The 12,630-nt window shown below is 38.0% G+C and overlaps 1 protein-coding gene across 1 annotated transcript; it reads right to left on the bottom strand.

The window, feature by feature from the left end:
- Positions 1-8,144: 8,144 nt before the first annotated feature.
- On the bottom strand, positions 8,145-10,791 carry WDCP (WD repeat and coiled coil containing). The gene has a single exon (XM_027690102.1). The coding sequence runs from the start codon at positions 10,680-10,682 to the stop codon at positions 8,721-8,723; it is 1,962 nt and encodes a 653-aa protein (XP_027545903.1). The 5' UTR covers positions 10,683-10,791; the 3' UTR covers positions 8,145-8,720.
- Positions 10,792-12,630: the final 1,839 nt, after the last annotated feature.

The following is a 12,630-nucleotide window of genomic DNA, read 5'->3' as shown; positions in this document are numbered from 1 at the left end:
CTTTTGTTTCTTCAGTAACAGATCCATTTGAAAAGCTTTTCTTCAAATGCATGTATATAAAAGAAAATATCTTGTTAATGACTTAGACATGGAGCCCAAGTTCTTTTAACCATTCCTCTGCTCTTACACCTTTCAGTTCTTTAGTCATTTTACTTTTTCTTTGTCTGTCTTTCCTGCAGTTTATACATGACATCATCATGCAGTGCAATTCTAAACACAATCTCAGTCCCATGTGAGGATTATGAAAATGCCTCTTTGCTTTCTATTTTGTGAGCTGCAGCTCAAAGCTGCATCAGCCCTGCATGTGTAATGTATTGGGGCATGTGTCTGTTGGGCCTCTCTGCCTGAAGAGCCAGTTCAGTGGCAGGGAATGTATCATGCCTGGAATAATGTTGTCCAAGATGCTGCCAGGGCAAATGAGTACTGTGCTCAGTTTCAGCTGTATGCGTGGGTGGTTTTGATATCAGCTAAAGTAACCTCGGGGTTATTTTGACACAGGGAAAATTGCAGAGAGACTGGACATAGTGACAGCGTCTCTGAGAAGCTGTCATAGCAAGGTAGCTTGGGAGGGTGAGGGAATGTATGGATTTTCAGCCTTGGAATTTGCCCTGACATTCACTGAAAGAACACACTTGAATACAAAGGTGGATCATTCGTGCTTCATGAAATTTAGGTGGCCCTGAGAATTGACACCTTTATGTTCCATCACTCTGGCGCAAGGACCACAAAACAGTCGAGCTACTATGGTTATGGAATGGATATATATTTGCAATTACATTTTCCTATCTGCTCTCATTTGAAAGTCATTTTAACTTTGAAAATTTTCCAGTGACTTAATGTCATTATGAAATATGGGAATGGGACATTTTCTTATAAATAATATTGTTTTACTTTGTCCTGTGAATGTAATGTTGTCCTTTCCTTGCTTTCCACCTGTGTAGTTCCATGTGTTATGTTTTGCTTTGCTTTTTTTTTTGCTTTGGCATCTTTATGTTTGCAATACCCCATATTTTACATATTTGTTATGTGAGTAAACAGTCTATTTACCCTATTTCCTAGACATTTATGTTTTGTACATTCAGAAGAAATCCAAGGTAATGTTTTAGAATGGGTTGAAAGGATATCTACCCTGTCTCCTGTTCTAGTCCTCCCCTGTCTCTGCCTACTTCATACCCTTGAATCTTTGTTGCTAATGTGAAACTTACAGTTGAATGAATTCACAACTGCATCTTCTATTTCTGTGCACAGTAATCTAACCTTTGACTAAATAAATGTCTCTTTTAATGCTTGTCTTCCTTTCTAATTGTGCTGTCTTTTGACAGTTGCTCTCTCAGTGAACATGTGCTTTTTTGCTGTGTAACAACCTTTCTAAATCAATCACTTTCACTTTTCTGTATATAGTATCTATGCTGTCATGCAGCCACATTGGATTCTGTAAATCCGGATGTCTACTGACTGTTCCAAAAGTCTTTTCTCCCACTCTGTTATAAATTGGTCATGTAGACAGTCTGTGGCTGATTGTTTTTTATTTATTTGTTGTGATTTATTTTATATATAAGAACCATTAAAAATATCTTTCCATTACAAACATGAGCTTTCCAACTTTCAAAGGTCTTCTCATCTCTTTCCCCATTCAAAAGAGCCAGAAATTTTCTGCTGCATAATTAATAAAGGAAATACCTAAGAAATGCATCAAAGAAGTATAATTTTCTTAGTCAGAAACCTCTAGCAATTTTTATTATATCTGTAACCATATGAGAGAATTTTTTGGTCATTTTTAGGTCTCTTCAAATTATCTATTCTATTCTATATTCTATTGAACCTTAATACACCTAAAACTCATTGAATGTTCAGCAATGAGCATGTGCTTAGTATAGACCTTGCAAGGATGCTCTTTGCCTCTACAGGTGTTTGTGCAAAGCTTTTCATTGCTGCATGTTGTGGATTAGCACATCTAACAACTGCTTCATTTTCCTGATTTCAGATTGAAACAGCAGAGTTTATTCAAACTGATACTTCAGTTAATGAATTACAGAAAAAAGTGGACTGTAAATGAGACAGGCACATTGCCTTGACCTGGGCGTTTCATTTTTTCATTTAGATATGCTTCAACTTGAGAATAATCAAAAAACAATCCAGCTCTGCTGCTGTTGACTTTAAATCAGTTGAATGGAAATGTATACTAAGGATGACTTTGCTCTTAGCCTTGCACATTATTGTTGGAACAGCCATTGGAAGACATTTTTGTATATACAAAGCTGCATGACATTTGATTTTTATCCTAAACAGTAATTCAATTACAGACCTCAAAGCTTGTCTCAGAGTGGTTTTTCTTTCATCACTTATGAGCATTCATATGAGCTATTGTCTCTGTAATATACTTCTATTTATAATGATAAACTTATTAATCTTTACATTTATTTTTAATTTTTGACAAATTCTGTCAGGTCAAGAATCTTCCTCTGTTTTAATCTTCTAATTATTTATCCCTTTTTGTTTAATGCTTAGTTTAAGTGATGATGACCTGCCTTCTCTTTGAGGAATGTGTTCACACACGTCCTATCACAGATTACCTGATTTAAACCCGTGCACTCTTGTAAGGCAGGTAACTCTTAGTATTCCGTTTTTATAGAGGATCATACCATTACACAGGAAGCTTAAGAGATTTACTCAAGGTCATGGAAGCAACTTGTGACAGAGTTAGAAGTACAACTAAAATCTCACATCAGTACTTCCCATTTTCATGCCTTAACCCAAAGACAATTTTCTAGCCAAATTAAATTTAATCCACCTCTTCCCAAAAGCCGTGTCTGGCTTTGCTATGTTGTTGTTTATCTCCAATAGGAGCCAGAGGACTTGAAGTTCCCAGATTGAAATCCCTTATATTAGTTGCTTTGTCCTAAACCAAAGTTTATTGGTAGACTAAGAACATATTAATCACAGAAGAAACAAATATATTTCCTCATGCATGAGTGGGTATTAAGTTGCTTTAGCCAACTTCCTGCAGTATGTCAAGTCCAGCTTTCCCTCATCAAAAAATCCAACAAAAAGAAACCATCAATTCAATAATTGTTTTCCTTCACCCATGTCAGCCTGCCCCTCATCAGATTTTATAGCCTGTAAAGGGTGTTCTGGGCAGCAGCCAACCCAGAACAGCAGTGCCAAACTGTCTTTCAAAACTCATGTTTTGGAATGCAAATATGTATGAGAAGGAAATCATTTACTAAGGCAAAAAGGATCCCTGCATTAGATGTTACATACACTGTATGTCTGCACGATAAACGAACACGTTTTCTATCCCTTTTTTGCACCCCACTGAGCTGTCAGCTGGAGCTGCTTCTGCCTCTTGACCTTTTCACCATTCGTCTTGTATTTCCTAATGCACTGCCTACGCTTGCCTGGGTGCTGAGATCATCTTAGTGAACTTAAATTCAACAACTGATGAAACAGCGAGGTAAATAAGAATGTGCTACCAATCAGTATTGGGTTTACTAACACTGAGTTAATGATCAGTTCAAGTCTGAATGTGTCTTTCTTGCCCATGGATGTCTAGGAATGTAAGTTGTTTTTTCAGATGAGGCCTCCCAGCTGTGTGCCCAGTGCTGCATAACCTGCTGAGTGATGTGCCTCACTGATGTACCCACACTCTGCCTTCGTTCTTTTCATAAAAGTATGATATTTTTGATTCATAGTCATCTTGTAGTCACTTAATGCGTACAAGCTTTTGTCATCCTTGCTTGTTTCTAGCTAATGAATACCCAGTTTAAAGCAGAAATTTCATCTGTTAATCCTGGAATATATCACTGTGCACTTTGTATTAGTTCATTTAGTTCAATTCAGTCCTTTTCTTTCTATTCTAGATGCTAAGGTCATCAATTTACAGGTGTGATATCCTTATCCTCTATTGAAAATACTACTGATTTAATGTCATATGCAGATTTTATTAGCATAACTCAGCAGACCATTAATGAAACTTTATGATAAGCCTTAAGATCAATCATGAGAAAATCCACTAGTAAATTTTTCCCATTTTCTTCTATATTACTATAATCATTTACTATCTTCCTTCCAGCTAATTCCTTAATCATCTTATTTTCCTTCTATTAATTCCCATTCTCTGCTGTTGAAAAAATAATTTCCCCTGTAGCACAATTTCAAGTACTGTACTGAATTACAGGTATTTTAAATATTCTTCATCTCCTTGGTGTTAAAAATCAGTTCTTATGTATGGGAAAGGTATCAGGTTAGTCTGTCACATTCCCTGCATTGTATGATGAGTCGTGCTGTAGTTACCTAGAACTGTTTTTATTCTCTTAAAGCCTTGATTTCAGCTCTCTGTGTTGCACTCCAATGATTATTTCAGGTTTGATACCTTAGTACCCATTAGTCAGCTTGCTTTTCCCTTGCCCCCACATTCAATGTGCGGGATGAGAAAAAAACTAGTAAATTAGCTACATGTGGGGGTTCTGGCCCAGAAGACAATGAAAAGGGACTTAAATAGCTAAGGAAGAACACTGAAGAGGAATGAGAACAATTATTTTTGACATTCTGTGTCTCACTGAGCCTTGTGCAGCATTGCCACAGGTAGCGTTCATTAGGTTGGGCACCCTGCACTGCTCCCTTTTTTTGTCATGATTTCTGCTGTTGCTCTGATTCCTGCTTGATTTCTGGTGCATCCTGGTTTTATTGTGGTGGAGATCTTAATATCTTTCCTTGCCCTTATGTAGGACATTCCAATTGCAACCTTAATTAACCTGGCAGAGAAGCATAAGCCTGTAAAATGTTTACGCTGGAAGAGATCTGAGGTGCTCAGAGGTGCTTAAATCCCAGTGCAGTTTGCGTTTATAGCACATTAGCATTGCAGGTGATATGATGCTGGGATATAATGCTGGGATTTCTCTACTCGTGGCTCCCTGTTTATAGTTCTGCAACTACTGTTTCAGGTGTACCTGTCATCTAAGATATAGCTTTTGTGCTTGTGCTTCCATGATCTTTATATTTTGAGTGGGTTTTTTTTTAACTCAGATCTTTACTTTCTTTGCACAGTATGAAAATTTAGCTTCATTTTTGGCATTGTATGTTCGTTTTCTTTTGTGTCTGTGTATCCAACAAACAAATCATCTGCTCTAATGAAAGGTATTGTGTCTCCTCTGCTTGTCTGCTATTGATCAGTTTCAAAACACTGTTGACAGAATTTGTTCATAACAAATTCCTCAACCTTTGCTCAAAATGTTATCCATGCATTAATCACACCTTCTCTTGACTAGTGCAGGTCTTTCTTTTACAGTCATCCTAAATCTCTTCCTTCTAAATTTCAGGATAGCTGACTAGTTTCTTACTCCAGGGAGCAGTCATATCACCTTCCTCTTCCATCATTTTCATGACTTACTTTCTATTGCTCAAGAGTCAAAATTGCCCTTTGGATTTTAAGAAAGGTTCATGGTCTTATTACAACCTATCATTGCAGCCTGGTCCTTGCTCATTTTACTATGGCCCCTCTTACAGCCCCCTTCTTTGCATCACGCATTTCTATCAAAAGAATTTTACTGCCATAGGTTTGGATCCTCTCTATTCATCTTTCAGCTCTGTGTAAAAACAAATTGTTTATTTTATAGCTGACCTTGGCAATAAAATTTCCCATAGTAAATTGTATGAAGGTACTATAAAAGTAAAAATTGACTTGTGTGCAATTATTGTGAGTGCTAAGAAAAGAATGTCATTGTGACTGATTGCTGAAAAATATTTATTTCCTGTTTAATTATGCAATATATGCTCTCAGTGATATACACTTTTGACATAGTACTGCTTGTGAGCAAAATGTAGAGTTTTAAGATATTAAGATGAATCTTATTCCTCCTGGAGAGGTTTGCCTAAATGCCTTTAATTTCAAATCCAGATTGGCTTTATTTCCGCTGTAATTAGCTTTTGAATGAGACCAGTTTAAATATTCTGCAGCTGTTTCTTTTCTGGAAGAAAAGGATGATAAAAGTATCTTTTTGCAAAATGAAACAGAAACAAATCTGTGACAGCTCCTCTTTTTTTTTTTTTTTTTTTTTTTAATTTTTAAATAATATCCTCTTATTGCATTTGTCTGTCTGGCCTCCCACACTACCCTGAATCACAAGTCTGTATGTGATGAAAGAGCAATAATATTTGCTTTTCAGGGCTGAATGATCAAGTTACCTCCGGTGGCTGAATGCTATTACACAAGTGATAGTGCAGTGACATTTCCAAAGTGTGAGTGATTGTGGTTTTCTTCTATGGCTATGGGCTACAAGGAATATAAATTCTGGTAGCACTGCATGGACGTGACTTCAGAGGAGTTATAGCCAGGATTGCACTAACAGGATAAACAAAGGTTTTGAAGACTATTTAGTGAACAGACATTATGAATAATTAAGTAAAAATGTTTTGGTTTATAGTGTTCCAAGCAGAACTGAAAACACACATAAATATGTCGATAATGCTTCTGCACAACAGTGTTCATAATTGCTCATTAATTATTGCTACATTTTTATCTATTGTGTTTTAAACTTTCCTTTTACGTTTTAAATGCATAAATAGAGTTACACAGTAGCGATCATTATATTTTATAGAACAGTAGGTTTCTCAATCAAGATTGAGCCTCTGCTGTGCTGGGGGTTATACAGACACTTAAGAAGACATGGACTTGGCACAAAGAGCTGAAAGATAATGGCTATATTATTGACTGGACTGCGGTGTTCCTAAAGCTTTAAATGTTTTTCACTGGCTGATATTTATATCATAAGGCAATAAAGCTATTTCCTGACTTTTTGCACTGTGAACACAGAGTCTGGCTGGAACCCACAGCTCAGCTGGTCTCTGAGCTCACAAAGCGCTAATCAACTCCTGAAGGAGGAACAAGGTTCAGATGTCTGAACCTAAACTAATCAAAACAACTATTTTCTCTGAAAATTATTAGCTGCCTATGAAGCAAATATTTCCCCGTCTGTCTGGAGACCTTTTTGCCAAGTCTATTTTTCATTATTTTTTGGCATCATGCTGTGATCCTGTTAGATTTCAGAACAGGGGCTGAACTATGCAAGGCATTAGTTGAGACTTCCCCAGGAAAGCTGTGTGTGGAAAGGCATTTAAGTGGCACATTTTCTGAGTCATTATAATGTGGTGCTAGCAGTTCTTGCTGCTGGCTCAATGTGAAACTAACCTGTTCAGATAAATAAGTCTTCCTTTCTAAGTGTAGTTTGTCTAGCAGTATTTTAGAAGCACTTAATATTTTTTTCTTTGCTTCCAAAGGAAAAAACAGGTTAATTAATTCTTACTGCTTGTGCAAGCAAACATGCATGGTGACTTCAGATCTTAGATTAATGCTATGTATCACAAATAAAACTTCTCTTTGGAAAGGTTAATCCAGTTGAATCCTAGAGATAAGGCTGCTTGCTAAATAAATAAGTTGATTTATGTTAAGAAATCAGAATTAATTTGAACATGCTGAAGAACAGAAGGACTTGCTTCTTGGCCAATAAAATCCTAAATGATTTAAAATAGATATGTTGCTTTTTCACCAGGATTTGTATAATGTATTCAAGTTAAGTTATTGACTAATTCAGATCGAAGGCTTTGCTTTTATCCAGAGGAGACAACATACTAGAATCTGCTTAAAGCCAAGTAAATGATTATTAAAAACTAATGAACATGATTGAATCGAGTCACCATTCCCTTAATGAGTGTTTAAGGAGGGGTACTTAGATGTCTGTATGGAATTCTTTAAAGTAAAAGGAAGTGAAATTTGTTTGAGAAGTACATACTTCAGCATCATCACGGTGTAATGTATTGTTTTGACACAATGCTGCTTATGTTGCAGTAGATAAGAATGCATTTATAAGTGGCATCTACATCCTGAAAGGGACCCCAGTTTTAGCAGCAATACCACTATCATCAACATGTTCAAAAATTTGATCAGTATAATGTTAGTGTTACTGCAGATAATACTAAGAATAGCCAGAATTAATTACCCAACCTACATTCCTTAGCTGAAATTCTTATTGAAGCCAGTAGGAAATTTGCCAAAAAAAGGGTAGATAGGAGCATGATGGTTTGACATTCTTCTATTTATTTAATGAAAGGATAATTACGTATTGATGGATTGGGGTTTTTGTTTGTTTGGTTGTGGATTTTTTTCCAGAAAATTTTAAGTGGTAATATGTTTTACAAATTGAGTAGATCCAGCTCTGTGAAGATTAGTGGTGAGAAATCAAAGTAGGAATAAGCCAAATTCATGTCATGCCCATTTGATTTTTCCATAAATTGCAATTCAATGCTATGTTTCAGCCTTCCTGTGAGGCTGGCTATCTTCAGACTTTGGATTTGAACTTGGCTTTGAATTTATTATGTTTCTGGTGGGCTACTACCACTCATTGGCTCAGCTCTGCACTAAACTAACATAAACCTTCTGTACATTAACAACTCTGGCTCTGTTCTCTCTCTTTGACAGATGCACACAAAATCAGCCAGTGTTCAAGACAGTTGTGCATAGACAAAGAACAAACAGACAAAACTCCCATGTCAAGTATCCTCTAAGCTACCCACATCATCCTGAGTTATTGTTTCAATGACAAATTATAATTCCACTTTAGATTAAGCTTGATGCCAAACCTAGGTTGCATTTCTCATGCGTTGATAAGAATTGAAGTGCATCCTCTTGATTTAAACCTAAATAAATGCAAGATTGTTTAAAAGTTTTAGTGTCCTATCACAACATTTTTAAGCTGGTAAATTGTTACCTGGTAAGTGATATGAACGACGGGTGGTTCCTGTGAGCACGGATAGGCCAAAGATATCCTCCTCCCGTTTCTGGCGAAGTCCGTTATTTCAGAAAGACTCACTTGTAACTCATTGAAGCTGCCACAAAGTCTCTCTAAATTTCTAGATATGTGACTCACCCCTCTTTCACTTGGCAAGTTGTTGTTTTTAGGAGAACTAGGTGTTTCTCGGATCTCATTGAACTGCACTTTGGGGGACGTTGGTCTGCTGGAAATCCTGGTAGGCGATCCAAAACCACGAAGAGACACCGAGCGATTCGTAGGTTCAGCATCCAAAGTTTCCAAGGCCACCGAGGAGTCACCTGGGAGCCTTTTTTCGTCCAGGTCACTCACACTTGATGAAGAGCTCTGCTCATAACTAGGGCTCTTTACTTCTTCGATGAGTCTTCTCCTACCACTTGGTGATTGAATAACTGTGCTTCTTGGTATTAACAGCTCCCTGCTTTGAGGTTGGTCTTCTGTAGCAAGACTTTCAAAGAACTTTCTTTTTCCAGGTATATTAACAGAGGATTCAAAGTTATAAAACATATTCTGCTTAGTCTCAGGCAATGCTGAAGAATTTTCTTCCAGCATCAATTCTTTGATCATAAGACGTATTACATACCTGTCTGAACTTGTAGATGGAATGAGATTAGGATCAGGGAACTTCTGCTTACCAATCAGAATCAGTAAGAGTTTGTCTGTTAAAAAGCATAAGCCTTTTGGTCTTTCATTTTTTTCCAACTGGATTTGTTGAATGTGAGGCATGCAGGAAGAGGTTACTGAATACACCAGAACAATGTTAGAAGTATTAGAGGCTACTGCCACAATCTGAGCTCTAAGGTCAAAAGCCATTATATCAGGAACCAGAATACCTGGGATCGTGACTTTTCTGGTGGTGGTTACTTTCCTCTCAAAAGTCACCAAAATCAAGTGAGAAGAATCTTGACCATTTGTTGCTGCAGAGTCTTTGCGTTTCAGAGTAACAAGAGGACTGGGATCAGACCGACGGTGGTTTGCAAGGATATGGGTTAAATCCATGGGACCTGACGAAGAAGAAGCAACTGAATCAACACCCGATCTATCTGAATCTATGGACTTTCTTCTTGTGTCCAGTGAGTATTCCTCATCACCAAGCACCAGAGCAGAGTGTGAGATTAAAGAACCAGCTTCTGTACCAGACGGCACATCAAATGCAATGCCTGCATTGAAACCACAGATATTATCTAAAGGAAGCTCAGTAGCTACAGCAATTTGGAAATCCAGTGTGGCTTCTATAGCACAGATATAACCTCCCACATCAAAGACTGGGCAAAAGGAGCAGATGTTTAGAGTTTTCTGAGCATTATCCCATATATAGGAGTGCAAGGCACTGCCTATAGCAACTACTAAACGATTACCATCCTTCGTCCAGCAAGCACAGTGGATGAGCCCACTGCTCTTGATATCTGCCTTAACCCGTGCGTTGTCAGTACGAACAGCATGCAAGACTGAAGCATCCCGTTTTGTAAGCACAGCCAAGACCTCCTTCTTTGGATGCCAGACGCAGCCCTGAGAGAGCAGTGGGAATGGCTCACCAACTTCACAAGTCTGAGAAATCAAGGGTTTTTTCCTATCTGCAGTGCTGTAGCGCAGCTGCCAAATGCTTACATGCTTTTTGTGCTGAACAGCGAGCAGAGCTGGGGTGTCTGTAGAGCAACACGGGCCCCAGTAAAGCCCATGAACATGTTCAAATTGGCCAAGAACACTTGAGTCTCCAAATTTCAGCTCTCCATTTTGGTAGTATAAAGCAGTCAGTATCACTTGTTTCCCATCTGTCCAAGCGATTCCATGCACGGGATGGATGGCCTGATATAAAGCATTGAGGCCAGTTCTCAGCAGCTTTGCCTTTCCTAGCTCCATCTTTTTAAGATTTCTCTCTAATGGTGGTTGTTCCAAAGTACAGAATCCACAGAATTCACTTGTAGTTCACGATGAGGAAAATTTTTTCGCATGTCTCCTTCCCTTCCTTTCCAGAATGAAGCTGTTTTTTTCTGCTCATAATCCAAGAGCCTATATTGTGAACTCCTTCCCTGTAGGCCTGCAGCTGCTCTTCTAAGTATAAATCCATGTCAAAGCTGCTTTGGCTATGTCTTTTCCTGGGAGGAGTTACATCTTCATGTGATGGCTAACAAGGTTTAACCAATTACTGTGCATTTTCGTAGAAGACTATTTTTAACTCTTCGCTGCTGAGAATATATTTAAAAATAACACCCTAATACCTCGCCCTTCAGTGAATGAAGGTCTTAAGTGAAGAGAGAGATCATACGCTGTTAAGCCTAAGTATTGAGCTACAGCCTGAAATAATGACCTGACACTTTTTTCAGCCAGCCTTTGAAGGATAAAAGAAGATTTAAACATAACTGAGAACTGTGCGAGGCAGATTGCAATCTCTGATGGGCAGCACCTTTCAAAGATACAAGATCCCAAGTGGCTACGAAAGGAAAGTAGTAAAGGGAAATCATGCTCTGTTCTGTTATCAGTGACAAGAGAATGAAGGAAGGTGAGATTTTAAAAAAGGAAAAAAAAAAAGCAAAGTAGTCTAGAAGCAAAGACAGCTGATTAGTAATTAGAGTCTGTTTTACTGGGACAGATTTCCTAGCTACAAATATATATTGATCTCTTCCTTGGTCTTCCCAGCCACCTGTATTCTGAGGGCTGTTCCCTCATCACATAGACAAAATGTGAAGGGGAAGCCAACATTTTCCTTTTTCTCTTAACTCCGCAGTGTCTACAATATATACCATAACATGGTGCAAGATCCTTGAGTTGACAAAGACCCAGAGGAACCAACTGATAAACTCCTGTAACACAGCAGGGCCCTGTGAGGATGTGCCAGTTTGGGTCAACTGTGCTGTTTCAGGCTCAGGACTGGCTCAGAGGGACTGCCTTTGATGTCTCTACCCCTCCCTCCTCAGTGCATCCTTGTCTGGGGTTACCTTGGACAAAGCTTGCAGATCGCTGAGCATAAATGGTCAGGGTGGGATTAATTACTTAAATATAAGCAACCATTGCTATTTTCAGTGCCCTGAGATATCTGAGACAGCCATGCTGGGCTGGCAGATGTGGCATAGGACTTATAGAGTAGTAGTGCCATTCTGGAATGGCAGCTGGCAACAAAGAGATGATCCCTACATAGTCCCTAGACTGTCTAAGATGGCATTAAAAGCTTATATGAAGGTGACTGAATCTCATCCTCAGCACCTTTTTGTAATTCTTGTTTTGCCAGTATATCTCCTTTCAGCTTTCATGTAATTTGTGTCTCTTGCTTTTTACATTAAAAAGTTAATAAATTAAACCTTGGGAGAGGTTTACAAGTTATCAATGTAAAAACTATAGTTGAAGATGTTAAGACGTAACTTCAGATACATTCTGCATCTTTGGCTGGTTTATACATTATATATTTTCATAGTACCACTTGGGGGAAACAAAAGTCTCATTGAAGGCAGTCGTACCTCTACTGTAAGAATTTTTTTAATATCCTTTTTCCAGGTATATTTACTGAGGATGCTTAGTACCACTAAAGAATTCCCAAGTGTATGTAATCATCTCACATGCTCATTCACTTGCTTTTTGTGGATTATTTAGTGAAGATTACATTCAAAATAAAGCCCTTTTTATATTTGTCAAGGACAAACCAGCAAGGATGACTGGAATAGGTAAAAATTAAAAAGCTAAATATGCAGGTTAGAAGGTTAGAAGATCCCTTTTTATGCTAGACTTCTAAATTTTTGGTCTTTGTCTGTGCTTGTGGTGAAACCATGTTGTTTAATGATTTTACCTTACCCATTGCTGGCACAGATGCCCCACT

This window comes from Neopelma chrysocephalum, unplaced genomic scaffold (assembly GCF_003984885.1).
Source record: "Neopelma chrysocephalum unplaced genomic scaffold, ASM398488v2 Primary Assembly neopelma1_80, whole genome shotgun sequence".
In the NCBI taxonomy this organism is placed as follows: domain Eukaryota; kingdom Metazoa; phylum Chordata; class Aves; order Passeriformes; family Pipridae; genus Neopelma; species Neopelma chrysocephalum.
The sequence above is the reverse complement of the archived record's forward strand: the minus strand, read 5'-3'. Positions and strand labels throughout refer to the sequence as shown.

Bases quoted from the DNA above. Each gene is read 5' to 3' on its own strand.
- WDCP (XM_027690102.1), bottom strand. From the start codon at position 10,682: ATGGAGCTAGGAAAGGCAAAGCTGCTGAGAACTGGCCTCAATGCTTTA.